Here is a 20,074-nt window from a genome sequence, read left to right as displayed (position 1 = left end):
AATGGCTGTAATTCACTATTAGGACATGCCACAAACATCAGGGCTTGTCCTACCTTATACTTACAGTGCAACCTGCCCTTGGGCCTACCATAGGGGTGTCTGATATGAATAAAAGGGAAAATGTAGGGACTGGCAAGTGGGTGCACTTGCCCAGTCAGCATGGCAGTACCAGACTGTATACAGGCTCTGCAATGACAGACCTGAGACACAATTCACAATTAGACAGGCAGCTTCTGTGGGTGGCACAACCGGTGCTGCAAGCCCATCAGCAGCATTTGGTTTACAAGCCATGGGCACCCTCAGTGCACTGTACTAGGGTCTGACAAGTAAACCAAACCAGCCAATCATGGTGTCACTAATCCATACATCAATTTACAATAAGGAGAGCATATGCACTTTAGCAATGATCAACAGTGGTAAAGTGCCCAGAGTCCAAAATCAACAAAAACATTTCAGACAAAACACAGGAGGAAGGCAAAAAGTTCAGGGATGACCCTGCAAGGGCCAAGTTCAACAATGCGCTTTTGTCCTGAGGAATACTTTGTCTCGAAAGAAAGATGTGTGTGGTAGTACTACAGACAATGGCCGGAGTTCACTTATTTGCCTGGCCGATGTTATGGCGATGAGGAATACGATCTTGATGGTTGGAAGATGAAGAGGGCAACTGTGTAAAATTTTGAAGGGTGGACCCAGTGGGTAAGTGAATACCACACTGCAGTGCAAGTTGTGTTGGTGGAAACAGGTGGATAAGTCCCATCAAAAATTAATCACAGCAGGTGCCCTAAAGAGGGCTGGCTGATCAGGTAACCTTTACATTTTCCCACAGCCATGTCCATGAGGGACTGCTGGACATCGGATGAAAAGCCAGTGGAGCAAATCCAGACGTGGCACCTAAGTACAACACAGGTAATATTTACGCTACACAGACAAGTAATAGTGTACAGACAAAATCTGAGTATTTCTCAGACTCCTGTCTGTCTAAAATGAGCCTTTGTCTTGTTGGGTGGAAATAGTTAGTAACAGTTGGCATGATGACTGACACTCTATTTCATAGTGCATTCCAATATCTGCCTATGGGGCATGTTTTGTTGACGGCATGTAGGGTGGGGCTGGCAAAGAATATTTGTTTCACAAATGACTCCATTCTTTTAGATTCGATGTCAGTTAGGGTGGAGGGGAAGAAATTGGGGTTTAGGTGGTTGGTAGATTCTAGTAACACCAAGCGCTCTGCGGTAGGTGCTGCAGAACAAAGTCTAAATTCCTAGAAACAGGCCTGTGCCATCTCGCCACTTGTCTATTGAATTAGGTGCAAGAGTCCGGTTTTGCATAGGTGTCCGCCAGAATGTCAGGGCCTCATTAAAGGGGAGCAGAGGTTCTTGGCTGAAATGTGGTGGATTGGGTAGCTCTGATCTATTGGAAATTAGTGTCCAGTTTTCCCTCCCTCCTCTGAACATAACAGATTTGCTTTCACACAAGATGGTTGGGTCTTCCATTCCGGTTCTCAGATTCTTCGCCTGCACATGTGGAGATTCAGTGATGGCAGACAGAGACTTTAAGCCTACCACAGGATGTAGCAGATTTAATGTAGATGCCCAAAAACTAGCCACCAGCTTTGTCTATATGGGTCTCTGGGACAAATGATGTACTTGCGGATTAACAGACAAACGTTACTAAAGATTTTAAGCTGCGCCACCAAGTCATCCAAACCTTTTGAAATTGAAGATGAACTGAGCTTTTCTGATCAAAAAGGAGGACAAGGTTCTTGACCTTCCCTGCCAGGATAGGGGGTGGGGACAAGTAGCATGGGCCATAGACTCAGAGTCCCCACCAATCACTAGAAGCTCCTTTTTGGCTCGGTTTACAGTAAGGAAATATTTGACACTTGTTAGACCTGGTACCATTGGCGTGAGTCTCCCTTCCATTTTTCACTGATTGCCTCCTCTGTTGATATGTTTTGCTGATTTAGATACTTTGGGCACTGTGCAAGTGCTCCCTATTGTAAATCCATGCATTGATTAGTGACTCCATAATTGGCTTATTTGATTTACTTGTCAGACCCTATTACAGTGCACCATGTGTGCCCAGGGTGTGTAGATCAAATGCTGCTAGTGGGCTTACAGCACTGATTGTGCCACCCACAGAAGCAGCGTGTAAAGTGTGTATCAGGCCTGCCATTGCAGAACCTTTGTGCAGTCTAGTACTGCCCTGCTGACTTGGTAAGTGCACCCACTTACCAATCCCTAAACCATCTCTTTTTACATGTTAGCCACCGCTAAGGTAGGCCCTGGGACAGGGTGCATTGTATGTGGAAGCTAGGACCTGCCCTGATGTGTGTGGCATTTCCTGATAGTTATTTACAGCCAATTTCGTTTTTCACTATTGCAAGGCTACCTGTTCCCATAGGCCATCATGGGCAGTTTGATTATAACATTTTATAATCCTAACTGCCCCAGGGAACATGGTAGACATTCGAGTTTAGTATACCTGAACTCAGAATGATAAAATACATCTTTTATTGAAGTTGGTTTTAACATTCTGTGTTTGAAAATACCACTTTTAGAAAGTAGGTATTTCTTGCACAACCATCCAGCCTGCCTCTGCTAACTTGTGGACTGGTTGTCTGGTTTTGTGTGTGTTAGGGGCTGGGGGGCTCCCAGAGACAGGTTGGGTCAGCACTCAGCTGAATAGACCTATGTACATTGGGAGTGGTGGTAGGAGTAGCATTTGGGCCTGAATAGGGCTGTGCCTGCCTTCCACAATGCTGGCTCCACCTCCTGTGGTGCGTTTGATGACCCTGGCCCACACTGACAAAGGAAGAAGGTGTGCACTGGCAGAAAGCACCCAGAACTGGTTTGGACTAGATACAGGACCCTCTGCTTTCAGAGGACAAAGGATTTTCTGATATAAATATTGGGGCCCAGACCCCAGGACTTCAGATCATTTCTGGGAAATCAAGACAAGCCTTTGCCAAGGAGAAGAACCAAAGAAGCTGCAGGAGTTTGGACTTCCCTTCTGCCAGTGTGCTGTTTTGCTGGGTTGGAATGCAGTGGTTTCCTTATTGACAAGGAAAGGAGAAGGAACTTTTAAGGAACTTTCATCCTCTTGCAGAATATTTCTCCAAGGGCTTGAGGTTGTGCTTGCCTCCTGCTGAAGTCTCAGGGCTACACGACTTCACCACCAGCTCCCCCCGAATTTCCTTGCTGGGAATTCTGTCTGCAGAAGCCTGTGTGTCGCTAGGAGCTGGAAGTGCGACTCAACGAGAAGAAGCGTGTCGCCGTCGCAACTGTTGCCGTCGCATCGCCAGAGAAGTGTGTCACCGCCGCCGCATCACTAGAGAAGCGTGTCCTCGTCGCAGCTGTTTGCCGTCGCATCACCGGAGAAGAGTGTCACCACCGCAAGGGTCACCGTCGCATCACCGGAGAAGCGTGGCGCAAGAGGCCTGTCGCGGTTCAAACGTTGTCGAGTCACCGCATGGCCGTCGGACATGCACGCATCATCTTCATGTCGTTGCATCGCATCAAGGACGCCATCTTATCGCACCGGATTGTCGCATCGTAACTGGAATGCAGTACTAGAATAAACGCATCACCTCCTCTCCGGTAAGGAACAAAATGCATCCCCTACTTTGCGCAAGCATTGAGGAGCGAAGCATTGCCTCCCCCGAAGCAAAAAACCGAAGCATCACCCTCCCTGCGAACCTTTTGTTTGTTTTGCATTATGCATTCAAGTTACTGTTGTGAGAAACGTGTCGCATTTATTATCAACACAAACTAAGTTACCTCTACCATTTTAAGTCTATTTTGAGTGCAGTATTGTGGATTTTTGTAGTTTGTGGTCTTGTGTTAAGTCTAATAAAAATTACTTATTTTTCTAAACTGGTGTGGTGTCCATTTGTAGTGTTTTCACTGTGTTACTGTATGTATTCACACATGCTTTACACACTCCTGATAAGCCTGTCTACTTGTGCCAAGCTACCAAGGGGGTGAGCAAGGGTTATTTTAGAAGTGTACCCCCTTACCCTGACTAGAAGCAAGGGTCCCTATTTGGTCAAAGGTACCTACCTATGCCAACTAAAGACTCCCAATTCTAACAACACTCATTTCTGAAAGCCAAGCATACAATAATTCAACTTGCTGATGCGGTGTAACAAGGATTGATCCAAGTTAAGTACTAGCTGGGTATACTTAGCAAAGAAGAGGGTTGCAATACCAAAAGACCTGATCAGATCGAAAAGGAGTTGAAATGTAAACCTTAAATAGAACAAGGGACAAAGGAGATGCTTGGGTAACTCCACACAAAGGGGTCTTGGGAGGACTTGATAAGGGGTAAAGAGCACCAACAGTATTTTCTTTTCTAAGATTGAAGTGAACCAGGCGAAAGACCTGTCGGACAATTACATGACTTTGAGATGGTGCGACGAGACATCATGGGTGACTGTGTCAAAGGCAGCAGAGAGATCTAAAAGTAGAATCCTTTTAGCCTACTCTTTATCGCGTCAGTTACATAATTGATCCAAAATTGACACAAGCACAGGTTCCAAGAACAAGACAGCCGGCTGCCTGACCCTTCTCGAGATGATTAACCTCTTCTAGGTGGCTAGTCAACCATCTAGTTAGGTGCTTATCCATCACTACTCTGATGCACCTAGCCTGGCTTTTTTCAAAAGGGCTGAAATTATCCATTTTTAGGTCGAACCAAGGCAGCACATGCGCTGCTCTGCTAGGCAAGCTGTACTGAAGTAGGGACTTGAAGCTGCGCCCACTCTCTACCCATATTTTTCATTGGCTTGTGTCATTGTCCACTGTGAACTGTGGCTGTTCATTTGGCGAAAGAATTATTAGTCCCTCCTTAGTAGTTTCTTCTCCAGAAGAATACTTAAATCAATGGGACTGGCTTCTAGGCCAAACAATTCCATCAGAAGTACCATCACGTTTGCTGTTTTTCTAGGAGCTAGCCTTCCTGGCAGCATAAACCCAGCCAGTTGTTCCAGATCCCCCAGCAGGGGTTCCACTCCTTTTGAGAGAGAGGTGGGTTTAAGGAACCACAGCAGAAGCGGCAGTCCTTTTGCTTGTTCTCCATCCTCAGATCTGATTTGCGCTTCCTCTACTATCGGGTTCCAGCTGTGTAGGACAGTCTCCCATTTTTTGGCCCAATGGGAGTCCATCACCATAAAGCTCAGGCTCCTTCAATTGGCCTGCAAGGGTTACACCCCCCTTCCTGTATACTCCTTGGATCAAATACAAAGAAGAACAAAAGGTGTCAGTGGGATACTCGAGACAACCAGCACCTCAGCTAAGTTTGCAATGAAGTCAACTTAATTCTCTTTCTTTATAAGTGTGCTCAATGTCTTTATACTGTGCCACCCACAGTAACACCCAATATATAGCAGGAATCTCCCTATATATTAATCAACTTGAACATATAGACAGAGCACAACAATGGATGTTTCAAAAACTGGTTGAGCCCAACCAGTAAAATTATTTAATGGAAAATTCTTCCAGTGAAATCTGTTCAGCAAACAATATTCTTGACAGATGTTTTGTGGTTACAACATTGACGCAGCCACAGCCGACACGTGTTTTGTCGCGTTTTGAAAAATGTTCAAGGCTTCTAAAGAAAATTGCCGTCTAATGTCAAAATTACGCATCTGGAATGGTAATTCGAACACGATGTAGCTGGATATATTAGTCCAGAAAAATGGATCAGGTATTCTCACGTCCGTGAAAATTACTTTTCAATTCTTGAAGTTCAATAGTAGAAGTAGCTATTGTTTCCAATTTAAACGAGGACCCCAAATTGAAATTAGTCACCGTGTATTTCCACGTTTGTACTCTAAGGTAGAAGGTGTCGTAATTTGGTATTTACAAAAATGTTTACGGGGTCCAACGATGGGACATCTAGTCAATGCAAGCAAATCTTTGTGATTCAGTCTTTGGCTATCTCCAGTGTCGGTAGTAATTTAGTCCACGCCGTCTCTCTTCCTGTGAGTATGATGTTTCCAACCGAATTATTCCCCTATTCAAATGCTGCCATCTTACCCAAAGATGGCAGCATTTAAAAACGTGAGAATACCTGATCCATTTTTCTGGACTAATATATCCAGCTACATCGTGCTTGAGTTACCATTCCAGACGCGTGATTTTGACATTAGACGGCAATTTTCTTTAGAAGCCTTGAAAAAGTCGCAAAACGCGACGAAACACGTGTCTGCTGTGGCTGCGTCAATGTTGTAACCACGAAACATCTGTCAAGAATATTGTTTGCTGAACAGATTTCACTGGAAGAATTTAGCATTAAATAATTTTACTGGTTGGGCTCAACCAGTTTTTGAATATTCCCTTGGATCGCCTGTTGAGAAGCTAGAAGTGCACCCCAGCCCAATCCTCAGTCTTGGAGGCTGAAGACTGGTCTTGCTGCCAAAACGGTTCTTAGAAGTGGTATGTTTGGAGGAAAACAGCAAGGATTCCTGCTTCTTCTACTTCTTGGTTCCTAAAAAGGAAGGTGGCCCAGGCCCATTTTGGATCTGAGGTTCTTGAACGTCTTTGGCAAGATGAAGGTCCTTCCTGAATTTTGTTCTCTTGGCTCTGAAGTCCTAGGATTGGATGCTTTCCTTGGATCTTCAGGACACCCATTTCTATCAGCTGATCTTTCACGCTCACATTCTTTACCTCTGCTCCAGCGTGGAATATCATCATTACAAGTTTGTGGTATTGCCTTTTGGATATATGAGCATTCCACAAGTCTTCTCCAAGGTGCTAGCTGTGGTGACAGCTTCTATCACGAGGTCATGAGTACAAGTATTTGCATACTTGGATGATTGTCTGGTAAAATCAGGTTTCCCCATTCTGGTTTCCGGCCATCAGGCTCTGACTGCTTCATTGGCTGGGCTTCTCCATCAACCAGCAGAAGTCTCACATTGTTCAGATTCTTACTTTGCCATTCATTGCATCGATTTCGGACATTAGAGATGTGATACCAATGTGTTAGGCTGCATTTCTGATTGCTGCTCTTCAGGTTTGTTTGTACATGTTAGGCTTAATAGCCTCATCTGCTGCAATCTAGGTGATTGATGAAATCTCCTTAGTGGTATCTCCATCAAAACAATAAATGCACATCAGTATATTGGCGTTAAGGATCTTTCATATTAGGCCTGTTGTGCCATCTTTTGAATAACATTACCGCCATGCAATACTTCAACAGGACAAAGTACATTTCTGTACTCCCTGCTGGGAGGCTTTGCTCTTGTTGTAGGGGGTTCTGAAATTAAGAGTTTTGTTGGTGGGAGTTCACCTGGCTGTTAGGGAGATGTTTTGAGTTGGTTCGCCCTGGAGGATCAGGAATGGAAACACCACCATGATGTGCAGACTTGATCTTTTCCCAGATTGAGTTTCCCTACTTTGACCTCCTGCCATGGCTCTAAACTAGAAATGTCCTCTGTTCTGTACCCTGCACTTCCCACCATGTGGTCCTCCTTGATGCCTTCGAAATGAGACGGTCTGCTTTTTGCACTGCCTCCGATTCTGCTGCTCTTAAGGGTGCTGCTCCAAATGTGAAAGAATGATTTACAGCTGATTCACATTGCTAGAGATTTGGAATAGAGAATGGGTATCTTTTATGTAATTCATTGTGCACTTCTTTGAGGCCCGAATGAGGTTTTTATTATTTTACTCCAAAAACAAAACTAGTGCAATATAGGTGCACACATATGTTCAACAGTTACTAATATATTCAACCTATCTTACAATTATGCATTGCACTATTTTTTCATATATTATCATTGTGCTTTCTGCTTTGCGGTATCCTGCCTTTCACTCTGCATGATGTCTCCCCAGGTCTGCCCACCGACCCATATTCCTTTATCTCATCCGGGGACCCATACTTTCTTGTGATTCATAGTGCAGCCCTTCCATACATGCACAAACTTCTCTGCCAACATACACCAGTCTATATATAGACACTATTTCAGGACTACCCTATAGCCTTGCAAAAGCCTGACCAGCAATCATCAACCACATATAGCAATTTAATTTTTTTAACTTATCCGGATTGCGGTCATCCCTCCAAATTTCAAATACTTTACCATCTATTCCACCAATTTGCATAGTTTGAAGCAAAGAGGTTAGACGTCTACCAATTCCATCCCAAAATTCCCCTAGTCTGGTGCTTAGTGTGGAGGAAAACTCCAATTTACTTACATCCTTTGAAGCAGAGAACCAATTGTATCATTCTGATATTCGTACACCTTACGCTGTACACCTTAGCTGTATTGATTTAAAACTTGGCCTTGTAGACATGTCCTGTATGTATTGCATGGCCTCATCAACAGTGACCTTTACCTCCTCTAAGTCCATGACTCAGATTAGTACCAATCTGTTTGTATGCATTAAGGTTTTATTGATAAGGGAAAACACCTACTTAGGAATAGCTTTGGACAGCATCCTAAGTTCAGGCGGCATACTAGCCTTAATATGGACATTGACAGAGACATGGACACACAGTGCATGACTTGCCTGCAAATATCAGAATACCTCTATGGATGCCGAACTATATTGTGCATAAAGTAGTTCAAAGGATTGCAGTCGTCCCCAGGCCCAAATATTTCCCAGGGTAGAGATTCCTACAATGTCTCTATTCCTGAATCCAGGTAATCACCCAGTTCCTTCAATACACTGCTCGACCACAGGGGTGGGAGTGTGGGGAGAGGCAGATTTTGCTCCCAGCCCAGACTCTTTGTGGTTAATTTCCATGGCCTAATCATTGTGGTTATGTAGGCCAAGACCCACTATTCAGCACTGCAGGGTATCGAAAGGCTCCCACAATGTGCCTATCCACCCCAAGAAATGGCTCCTGCTGTGACGAAAAAGCCCACCTACATACTATAACAAGGTGCTATGTTCAGTAATACTTGTGTAAAATCAGGGAGAGCATTTATGCTAATCTGAACCCCAGAGATCAATGTTTTCAAATTAATTCTTGAAAGCCACTATTCCATAGCAGTTTCTATACTGCAACATTCATCGTACAGAAAAAGGCCTCCAATACCCAAAATGGCATAAGAAATGAAGGCAGCATTATTACTTTATACAAATCAGCCCGACCTATAAGTGAAAGAGTTGATGCCCACCAGTGCCGCATATCCTTTTGGAAACTCATCTAATTGAGATCAACAGTCAAGACGTGCACTGATTACGGAGTCATGTGGTACTGGGACAACTCCATTAATCGTAACTTGGGGCGTAAAATAACCACAGTATAATTTGGAAATCTCTTCTTCTCTGGTCTGTATGTTACATGCACTTACCTGCCTGTTGATGTGCTCTTCAATGAAAGTGATGCTCTCTCGCATATCCAATCCTTCAAGCACAGCTTATGGGAGAAAAAAGGAGAATGTTAGTCGTAAAAGTAACTCTAGCATTCTTAGGGTAAGATTCATACAATTATATAGAGATAGTGTGCAATGCACAAATGTACATGTATGACCTTTTGGGAATTCAACAACATTCCTAATAGTATGCTTAAAAAGCGGTGCCAGCTGCAACTAACTAGGCATCATACAGGGAATGTCTACAGCGTATGCTAGTTTCCCCGTACAGTCATACCATACACAGCGTATATCTCCAGTGTGCAAGTTCAGCATGGAGTGAAAATGCACTTTTTGTTTCTTTTTCTCCCCATGGGAAAAGATTTTTGCCTGGAGAAACCTCATCAGCAAAATCCCCATAAAGTTTGTGGTGTTCCATTCCCATTTTGGGTGACTTCAAATCACTTTATCACTGAGTGCCGCAAGGCTGGGCACTCTCCTCCATACTGTTTAATGTTCCCTTTGAACTAACATTTGATCTCATGGCTCTTTACTATGTGTTCATATGAATTATGCCATTTGAGATGTTATCAGTGATGTCTTCAAAGATGTCATGAGTGATGATATATCTAAGATCATAAGCACTGCATGGTGGATGCAAAATTTCTAGATTGGTCAGTAAACTTTACCTGGAAATTTCAGTGTTTTTTTAGTTTAAAATATTATGTTTTAACCGGTATTTTGATGTAACTATAACATCACTTTATACTTTTTTCTGTGAATTTCTGAGGTTTTTTGTTAGTGTAAAGTAGGGTAATATTACCATACCTAACTATAACATGACTTACTCTTTGTTTTTTCAGTGACCCCCCCTCATCGTCAACACCATACGGCCATGCATGGCTTGGGGTTGAGCGCATACTACCAAACTCCTGTGGGCAGCCAATTTGCCACGGACACACACCCCACATTTTTGTAACTCATTTTCCTGGTCCCACAAGAGTGCCTCAGGAGAGGCTTTACACGTTTAAACCGTTACGTTGTTACTGAAATTTTAACCTAACTATAATGCTACTTTACTTTTTCTATTTTATTACCATACGCAAATCAAACGCCCACCACGCACAGACTTTGGCCATGCACGGAATTAGGTTGGCCCAAGTGACATACCCCCGCAGACAGCCAGCCTCACTGGTGCAGCCTCCACCCACCCCAAATCTACTTCAGGACTCCATCCTTGGAAGGCTTTTTTTTTTCTTTAAAAAAGGGCCCCCTCCTTCAGCCACCTCAGTCCCCACCAACCCCATCCCGGGGCCTTTTATTTTTAATTAAGGAGAAGTGCTCACAGCTCCCAACCTTGAGCAAACAGTACCTCATGGGACCTCATCCCAGGTGGCCAAAAGATATTTGCAAATGGGAGGTACAGAGTGCCCTCCCCAAACCTGCTCCCCTGAGACCAAAGGAAAATGCTACTTACCCAGTATGCATGGGTTTTTGGCATATAGAGCTGTAGGGTCATATGTTTTAGCATAGATCGCCATCTGGTTTTGGGTCCAGATGATGTTTGCACTTTATTTTTGTTTGAAGAAGACTTGTAGTCATGAGATAGGTTACTCCTCCTTTCGGTGATAGTGTGCATGAGCCATCAACTGCATCCCAAGATATTTTGCCATAAAAGGTGATGATGGAGTTAGTAATGTAATAAAAGAGATGTCCATGTAGATTGTATCTAAGTAAGATATCACTGCAACAGGTAAAGGTACCTGGGGAGGAGGGTGGGCGCATATGACTCTACAGCTCTATAGGCCAAGATCAGATGCATACTGGGTAAGTAGCATTTTACGTTCGAGGCATATGAGCTGTGGATCATATGCTTTAGCAGTTATTTTAAAGCTGGGGCTAACCTGTAGCTGTTGCAGTGGGTTGGAATAAGGTTGGAATAATGTTCGTAAAACTGCCTGGCCCACACTAACCTGTTGTTTTGCTAACACATCCACACAATAGTGTTTTGTGAATGTGTGTGGTGTAGACGATGGAGCAGCTTTGCAGATGTTATCTATGGGTATGTTTCCTAAGAAGGCCATAGAAGCCCCTATTTTACGTGTAGAATACACCCTAGGGGGAAATGTTGGTGTGCGTTTAGCATTGAGGTAGCATATTTGAATGCACCGAACTATCGACCTTGCAATGCCTGATTTTGAATAGGATTGCCTTTATGTGGTGGAGCAAAAGCCACACAGAGTTGTTTAGTTTTTCTAAAGGGTTTTGTTCTTTCTAAGTGGTAAAGCAGTGTTCTTTTGACATACAACGTGTGAAGGGCACGTTCAGCCACTGAATCTGGTTGAGGGATAAAGACAGGCAACTCAACAGATTGGTTCATATGATAGGCAGAAATTACTTTAGGTAAGAATTTGGGGTTAGTCCTAAGGACCACTTTGCTTTGGTGTATTTGCAAAAATGGTTCCTCTATGGTTAATGCCTGAAGCTCACCCACTCTCCTCAGAGAAGTAATGGCTATAAGGAAGGCTACTTTCCAGGTAAGAAATTGTATTTCACACTTATGCAACAGTTCGAATGGTGGGCCCATGAGTCTTGAAAGGACTATGTTAATGTTCCACCCAGGAGAAGGTGGAAGTCTGGGAGGAATAAGTCTTTTGAGTCCTTCCATAAAAGCCTTAATAGCTGGCACTCTAAAAAGAGACCAGAGCTGTCTATTTTGCAGATATGCGGCTATTGCAGTGAGATTAAGCGTATGGATGTGTACGCGAAATTAGAAGGTTGCAGGTGCAATAAATACCAAGGAAAAGGCTATTTACTAGTATACATCTGTTCTTGGTATGTAGAGCTGCAGAGTTGTACACTATGCAAAGATCGCTATCTGGTGTTGGGCTCGGATGCTTGCACTTTGTTTTTGTCTTGGAAGAGTCTTTTGTAGTCATGAGATAGGTGACTCCTCCCTTGTACGATAGTGCGCATGGGCATCGCCTCCATCCTTAGATTGTTTTTCGCCATGACGGGAAATGATGGAGCCAGTAAGAAGTAAGAGATGTCCATGTGAATGTATCTAAATAAGATAATACTGGAACAGATTCAGGTTCCTGGGAGGCGGGTGGGCGTGTACAACTCTGCAGCTCTACATGCCAAGAACAGATGCATACTGGTAAGTAGCACTTTCTGTTCGAGGCATATGAGCTGCGGATTGTACACTATGCATAGACTGTACAGCAGTGTCCTCCCTAGCGGTGGTCACTGCTATCTGTTGCAGTGGTTTTAAACAGTGTTTTAAGAACAGCCTGGCCTACAGAAGCTTTTTGCTTAGCCTCCACTTCAACACAATAGTGTTTGGTGAAGGAGTGTGGTGTAGACCATGTTGCTGCTTTACATATGTCATCTAAGGAAATATTTCCTAAGAATGACTTGGAAGCCCCTAGTTTGCGTTTTGAATGCGCTCTAGGGGGAATTGTTAATGTGCGTTTAGCCTTTTGGTAGCATATTTGAATGCATTTTACTATCCACCTGGCGATCCCAGCTTTGTAGATGGGGTTGCCATTATAAGGTTGGGAGAATGCTACAAATAGTTGTTTTGTTTTTCGAAAGGGTTTAGTCCTGTCAATGTAATAAAGTAGTGCTCTTTTGACGTCTAGTGTGTGAAGAGCTCGCTCTGCCACAGAGTCTGGGTTTTGGAAAAACTCTGGTAACTCAACTGATTGGTTAAGATGAAAAGCAGAGATGACTTTGTGAAGTAATTATGGATTTGTTCTGAGAACCGCTTTGTTACCATGTATTTACAAGAATGTTTCTTATATGGTTAAAGCCTGGATCTCACTTACCCTTCTGAGAGAGGTAATTACAACAAGGAAAGCTACTTTCCATGTGAGGAACTGAAGTTCACATTTATGTAGAGGTTCAAATGGGGGACCCATGAGCCTAGTAAGAACAATGTTTAAATTCCACACTGGAGAGGATGGCAGTCTAGGAGGAATTATTCTTTTAAGGCCCTCCATAAAGGCTTTAATTGCAGGTACTCTAAATAGTGACAAGTGTTGTCTGTTTTGTGGATAAGCAGCAAGTGCTGCTAGATGTAATTGTATGGATGAATATGCTAGATTACAGCTTTGCAAGTGTAACACGTAGCAAATGAGATCCTGGATGGAAGCATCCAGCGGATCAATATGATTGTTATTGCAACAGATGACAAATCTTTTCCATTTTGCTACATAGCAAGCTCTACTAGTAGGGTGTCTGAATTCTTTAATGACGTTCATAGAGTCCGGTGGTAGGTTAAGATAACCGAACTCTAGGACTTCAGGAGACAGATAGCTGGATTCAGTTGACCTAGATCGGGTGCCTTATGTCTCCATGGTTCTGCGTTAGCAATGTTGGGGAGAGGCGTAGTTTTTGGTGTGGAACTACTGAGAGTTCCAGTAGTATTGTGAACCACGGTTGGGGTGCCCATGTGGAAGCCAGACTGTTGTCTGAGTTTGCGTACTACTAGGCAGACCCTCCAGGATTTTGCAGTTTTCAGCGTAATCGGCACTTTTGCAAAAATGCAGCGATTTTTACAAAAGTGCCCGCGAAATCTGCACTTTTGTAGAAATCGCGGCATATTTTTACAAAAGGTAATCAATGCTGCTATATCCTGGCGGGTCTGACTATGGGATTATCACATCACTGCTGGCGTCGTGTGCGAAACAGAGTACTAAATCTGGAACTCATTGATGATCAAGTGCATTGTACTGAACCTGTCTGGAGCCTTAAACGGCCAATCTGAGTAAGATCACAAACGTTGGATACCTCGCAGAGAATCCCAATGTGATAAGGATATCTGTAGAAGAAGTGAATATTGGAGGATTCCTCGTCGACTTGCTAGGACGTGGAATAGAATTTTCCACAATAGCCCTGATGAAGCCCGCTGGGGTGAAACGCGTTGGCTGTGTGGATCAAGAATGAAAGAAGATTTTTCCATGAAGACAAGTCTCTTTAACAATCTATGAGATTTGTGCTCATACTGCATGCTATTTAATTTGTGCCTCTTTGAGAAATTATATTGTATACTACAAGGGGAATCAGTAGGAGTGGCGGAAAAGCGTACGCAAATTTGCCTGACCAGTTCATCCATATTGCATTGCCTTTGGACAACGGATGTGGAAACCTGGGGGCGAAGGGTGGGCATTTTGCATTTGCTTGTGTGGCGAACAGATCTATGTCTGGTTGACCCCACATTTGGAAAAATAGTTGAAGAACTTGAGAATGAAGTTCAGATTCGTGTATCTGCTGTGTCTGCCGACTTAGGAGATCCGCAATCTGATTGTGAACTCCTGGAAGATGTTCTGCCATCAGGTATATGTTTTGTGGAATGGCGCATCTCCAAATGTTTGTGCGAACTGGGACAGCTGCAAAGAATGTGTGCCTCCTTGATTTTGTTTGTAATACATGGCTGTCATGTTGTCTGTCCGGACTAGGACAGTTTATTGCTGTAGATGTACTTAGAATGATTTTAATGCTAGAAATATTGCCAGTAATTCTAGGTGATTGATATGGAGCACTTTTGGTAAGTGGTCCACTTGCCTTGAATTGTATGGTTTAGGAGATGGGCTTCCGAACCGGTGAGTGATGCATCTGCTGTTAGCACTCTCTGTGGAACTGGCTCGAGAAACGGCCGTCCACCAACACCAGATCTGTAAGTTGTCCTTGAGCCTGGTTCCAATGACGAGCTAGGCATTCCTGTAGGGGACGCATTTGAAGTCTTGCATATGGAACGATCAAAATGCAAGAAGCCATCATTCCGATTAGTTGCGTGAACACTCTGTCTGGTAGTGAGTGCTGAGGCTGAAATAGTTAAACTAGAGCTTCGATGTTGCGAATCCTGACTGGGTTGGGGTAAGCTAAAGATTTGCAAGTGTTAATTGTGGTTCCCAGATATGCTTGCGTATTGGATGGTAAGATACAAGACTTGGCGAGGTTTACTGTGAACCCCAAGTCATGAAGCAGTTGGACTGTCTTTAGAGTATGCAGCTTTTATTAGCCAGTCATCTAGGTAGGGGAAGACATGAATGTGTTGTCTTCTTAGATGAGCTGCGACAACTGTGAGGCACTTGGTGAAGACTCTGGGTACTGTAGTTACTCCGAATGGTAGGACTTTGAAATGATAATGTGGAGTGGTGGAGTGGTGTGGCACACTAGTTAGAGGCGGCAGATTCAGAAGCAGAGGTCGAACCAGGACCAGGATTCGATTCCCGACACAGCAGGGTCTTGAGCCATGGTCAGCGGACTCGATAATTCTCGCTTCGGTGCCTACTCCAACCATAGGTCCCACTCAGCAACTCTGGGCAATAGCTTGCTTAATCTCTACTAACAGCCCCATCAGCGCCGGGGATGCTTGTCTTCACCTTGGAGATGCCCAGGAGGGACCATCTCACAGGGAAAGGCAGGATGGATTCCCCAGCGGTATACAGCATTTAATGTTGTCTGTCCACTATAAACCTGAGATATTTTCTGAGAGCAGGGTGAATGGGAATATGGAATTAGGCATCCTTTAGGTCTAGAGTGGATAGGAAGTTGCCTTGCTGAAGTAGTGGGAGCACCTACAGGAGTGTACTATGTGGAAGTGGTTCGACTGTATGTAGAGGTTCGACTGTATGTAGAGGTTCAGCTGTCCCAGGTCTAATATGGGCCTGAGAGAGCCGTCCTTTTTGGGTATTAAGAAATACAGGGAGTACGCTCCCGTCCCTTGATGTATTAACGGGACAGGTTCTATAGCGTGCTTTTGTAACAGGTAAGAATCTCTAGATTTAAAAATGTGAGAGGTTCCGGTGACATTGTATGTGTTCTTGGAAGAATGTTTGGTGGAGTGTTTGTAAGCTCCAGGCTGTAACCATGTTGGACAATTTGTAGTACCTATCTGTCTGAGGAGATTGAGTTCCAGACAGGGAGGAATTGGGAGAAATGTCACCCCGACAGGAGTGGGATGATCAGGGGGTAGTGGAGGCAAATCATTGTTTGTTTGCAGGGGAAGAGCTTGTGGAATCACCTCTTCCTCGTCCTCTGTAATTTCCTCTAGAATATCCTTTGTGGGAGGGGGATTGATTGTTGCCCTTATAAGAGGAGGCGGCCTGGTCAGTGGAGACAGCGTTTGAGCCACCCCTGTAAAAGGAGCGGCAAAAGGAACCTCTACTGGCCGGTAATTGTAAAGCCCCCATTGACTTTGCGACCTATCAATCAATCAATCAATCAAGGCATTTATATAGCGCACTACTCACCCGGAGGGTCTCAAGGCGCTAGGGGAGGGGGGGTCCGCTACTGCTTGAACAGCCAGGTCTTGAGCTGCTTCCTGAAGGCGAGGTGGTTCTGGGTCAGGCGGAGGTGGGTCGGGAGGGAGTTCCAAGTCTTGGCGGCCAGGTAGGAGAAGGACCTTCCCCCTGTGGTGGCTCTACGGATGCGGGGGACGGCGGCGAGGGCGTGGCCGGTCGATCGAAGCTGGCGTGTGGGAGCGTAGAAGTTGAGGTGGCTGTTGAGGTATCCTGGGCCTTGGTTGTTTAGGGCTTTGTGTGCGTGGGTGAGGAGACGGAAGGTGATTCTCTTGTTGACCGGGAGCCAGTGCAGGTCTCTCAGGTGTCCGGAGATGTGGCTGCGACCGGGGATGTCCAGGATGAGTCATGCTGAGGCGTTGTGGATCCGCTGGAGTCTCTTCTGGAGTTTGGCGGTGGTTCCGGCGTAGAGGGAGTTGCCGTAGTCCAGACGGCTGGTGACGAGGGCCTGTGTGACCGTCTTCCTGGTCTCGGTGGGGATCCACCGGAAGATCTTACGTAGTTGTTGGATGTTGAAGCACGACGAGGAGACGGCGTTGACCTCAGTGTCTTTTTTCATCTTTTCCAGTACAGTGTCAACAGCTGGTCCAAAAAGATGCTTTGTCAAATGGCTGGTTAAGGATGGAGGTTTGCATCATCTCTGGCTTAAAACCAGAGATCCTGACCCAAGCGTGTCTGTGCAGTAATGCACATGTGTTGATAGCACGAGATGCTGTGTCTGCTGCGTCCAGTGCACATTTTATGGAGGTGTTAGTAATGAGCTTACCCTCTTGTATAAGGTCGTTAGCTTCAGATTTGTATTGGTCAGGCAGGCGTTGGATTCGTTTTCCCAGCTCATCATAGTGAGCTCTGTCATAATAGGCTAGCAGTGCTTGGGCATTAGCAATGTGCCAGTTATTAGCAGCCTGTAAAGCTATCCTTTTGCCTGAGGCATCAATAAGCTTAGATTCTTTGTCAGAAGGAAGGGTGTCTCCTGTGCCTGGGAGTTATCTCTCTTGAGTGAGTTGGATACTACAAGAGAGTCTAAAGGTAGTTGTCCTTTAATATAAATAGGATCTGTAGGAGCGGATTTGTATTTTTTATCTATCCTAGGAGTGATAATCCTAGCCTTCACAGGACCCTTAAAGTCCTCGTCCGTATGTTTAAGCATACCTTTTAACATTGGTAAGGCATGAGTTGTTCTTTGGGAGGAGGAAAGTGTTTAAAAAAGAAAATCCTCTTCTAAGGGTTCTTTGTGAAGTTCTACCCCATGGTAATTAGCGGCTCTGTCAAAGAGCTCAAGGTAACTGATGTTGTCATCAGGTGGGGAAGGTCTAGAAGGGTAAAAATCAGGCTCATTGTCTGTATTTGGGTCTGTTTGGTAATCATACCGAGCATCAGCATTCTCATCCTCATCCCCTTCATCCTGTGGGTCAGGTGTAATAGGGTTAGTCGGTGACTGTATACGTGTAATGAGCAGGTTAGGATTAGGAGGAGGAGAAGGAGGTGGAATGTAAGGAGGAGAGTGGTTAGTGCCCATATTCTTCTTTTTAGGAGGGGCATGGTGGTCTTCTGGCAAGTCAGCTTTCCGTTTTTTTGGAATAGTTGCTTGAATATGTCCAGAAGATGTCCAGTTTTAGGATTTACGACCAATTTCTTCTGTTTTGGGTAAAAAATGTGGTCATTAGATGGAAGTTCCTTGGGGAAGTGTCTTTATCTTTCATTGGAGACTTGGCACCAAAGATTTCCTGCTCTGAGCTCTTGGGTGCTGGTATTTTCGGCCCTGTATGTTTGGGTTTAGAAGAGTCTTTGGGTTTGGAAGATTTTGGTTCTGAGTCTTTGGTTTTGGAAGTTTTCGGTTCTGAATCTTTGGTTTTGGAGGATTTAGGCACAGAGTCCTTGTTTTTGGATGGTTTTGGTTCCGATTTTTGGACTTAAAATGACTCAGCTCTGAGTCTTTAGGCTTGGAGGGGTTCAGCTCCGAGCCTTTCGGCGTAGCAGGTGAAACCTTCGATCCCGAAGGTAGGTTGCTTTTATATTTCGAAGCCGAAGGTGTCAGTTCGATGTCAGAGCGGGGCTAGCTTGAGCCCGAACCCGAAGGCTTTTCTTTTCGTTGCAGGCCCGGAAGGCGGGCATCGGAAACATGTTGTCACTGCCGACTTGAACCCGAAGGTTAAGGAGGGCTGGAGCCTTTGTCTTTTGTGGATTGGGTACAAGGGGATTTGTACTCACAGTACGATGTCCCGCAGTGATGTCTTCCTCTTCCTCCATGTCTGAGTCGGCTTCGGAGACGGAGACCTGTCCTCTTCTTCCTCTGGCTCCGAAGTTGCAGGTTGGAAACCAGACTCTTATAGGAAGAGTTCCGGAATGGAATCGCTGTGGTGCTGAATTTTGTGGCGCCGAGCCGGACGATCACGATGTGTCTTTTTCGATCGGAGGGATAGAAACGCGTCTCAGCTTCTTTCGTCGTGTTCAGGGGACAAGGACAGGCTGCAAACTTCATGCAAGTCAGTGCGTGGAAATTTAGCACAACACCCGTGACTTAGTTTAAATGGAGTTCGTTCCATCTACAGCTAACGCGGTTGATAGAGGTAGGCTCAACGTACTGACTCGAGGATTCCAATGGAAAGTTTTCCGAAGTCAGACGAAGCGCGTCGAATGAGAAATCGCGATTGATAACAATACCGTTGAGTGTAGTGGATTGTGCATTGAAGGAGACCAAAAACGTTACCTAAGCTGGAGCGCAGCAATACACATCCAAACCCGATGGCGGAAGAAAAACAATCTGAGGATGGAGTCGATGCCCATGAGCACTATCACTAAAAGGAGGAGTCATCTATCTCGTGACTACAAGACTTCTTCGAACAAAACCAAAGTGCAAACATCAGGACCCAACACGATCTACAGCTCATATGCCTCTAACACATATATATTAAGGTGGGGAAGGGCGCATGTCCCCTCTTATCAAGAAAACAGAGGCACCGGGACCCAATCCTCGCCGCCAAAAGATATATGTGAATGGGGGGGAAATGCTGTCCCACTCCCTGAGCCTTAATTGTCCCCAAGGACCCCCATCCCCTGAGGCCAATATCCTTAGAAAGGGGAGGGGGCCACACAGCCCTGTTCTACAAGCCTTAATAGGCCCCAGGGACCCCATCCCCGTGGGCTGCACTTAACTTAAAGAGGAGATTGGGGAACGGATCCCTCCCTGAGCCTATTTTGGCGCCGGGGAACATATCCCACAGAGCATTTTTTAGGTGGGTGTCCACCCAGGGCACCCACTAAACAGCAGGTTGGGGGCTGCGGGGGAACTTCAGGGTCCTCATCAGCTACCCACATGCTGCAGGAGTCCGTATTGCTCCTGTCCTGAGGGAGCAATATTTGTGCTTGGGGCTCCTCCTCGAAATGTGCAGCTAAACCAAAAGAAAAACACATTTTTGACCCCAACTCCAGGCCTAGGGAGTCAGGGTATTCCTATCCAGCCCCC

General features: G+C 45.0%; 1 protein-coding gene across 2 annotated transcripts in view; it reads right to left on the bottom strand.

The window, feature by feature from the left end:
- The window catches only part of VPS33B (VPS33B late endosome and lysosome associated), a 792,141-nt gene that overhangs the window by 278,828 nt on the left and 493,239 nt on the right, over positions 1-20,074 (bottom strand). For both annotated transcript variants that reach the window (XM_086958170.1, XM_086958171.1), the window contains exon 16: positions 9,302-9,366. In XM_086958170.1, coding sequence (XP_086814296.1) covers positions 9,302-9,366 — 65 coding nt within the window. The remainder of the gene's footprint in view (positions 1-9,301; positions 9,367-20,074) is intronic.

Source organism: Lissotriton vulgaris, chromosome 2_1 (genome assembly GCF_964263255.1).
Source record: "Lissotriton vulgaris chromosome 2_1, aLisVul1.2, whole genome shotgun sequence".
In the NCBI taxonomy this organism is placed as follows: Eukaryota; Metazoa; Chordata; class Amphibia; order Caudata; family Salamandridae; genus Lissotriton; species Lissotriton vulgaris.
Note: the sequence above shows the minus strand (reverse complement) of the source record. Positions and strands in the feature narration are given on the sequence as shown.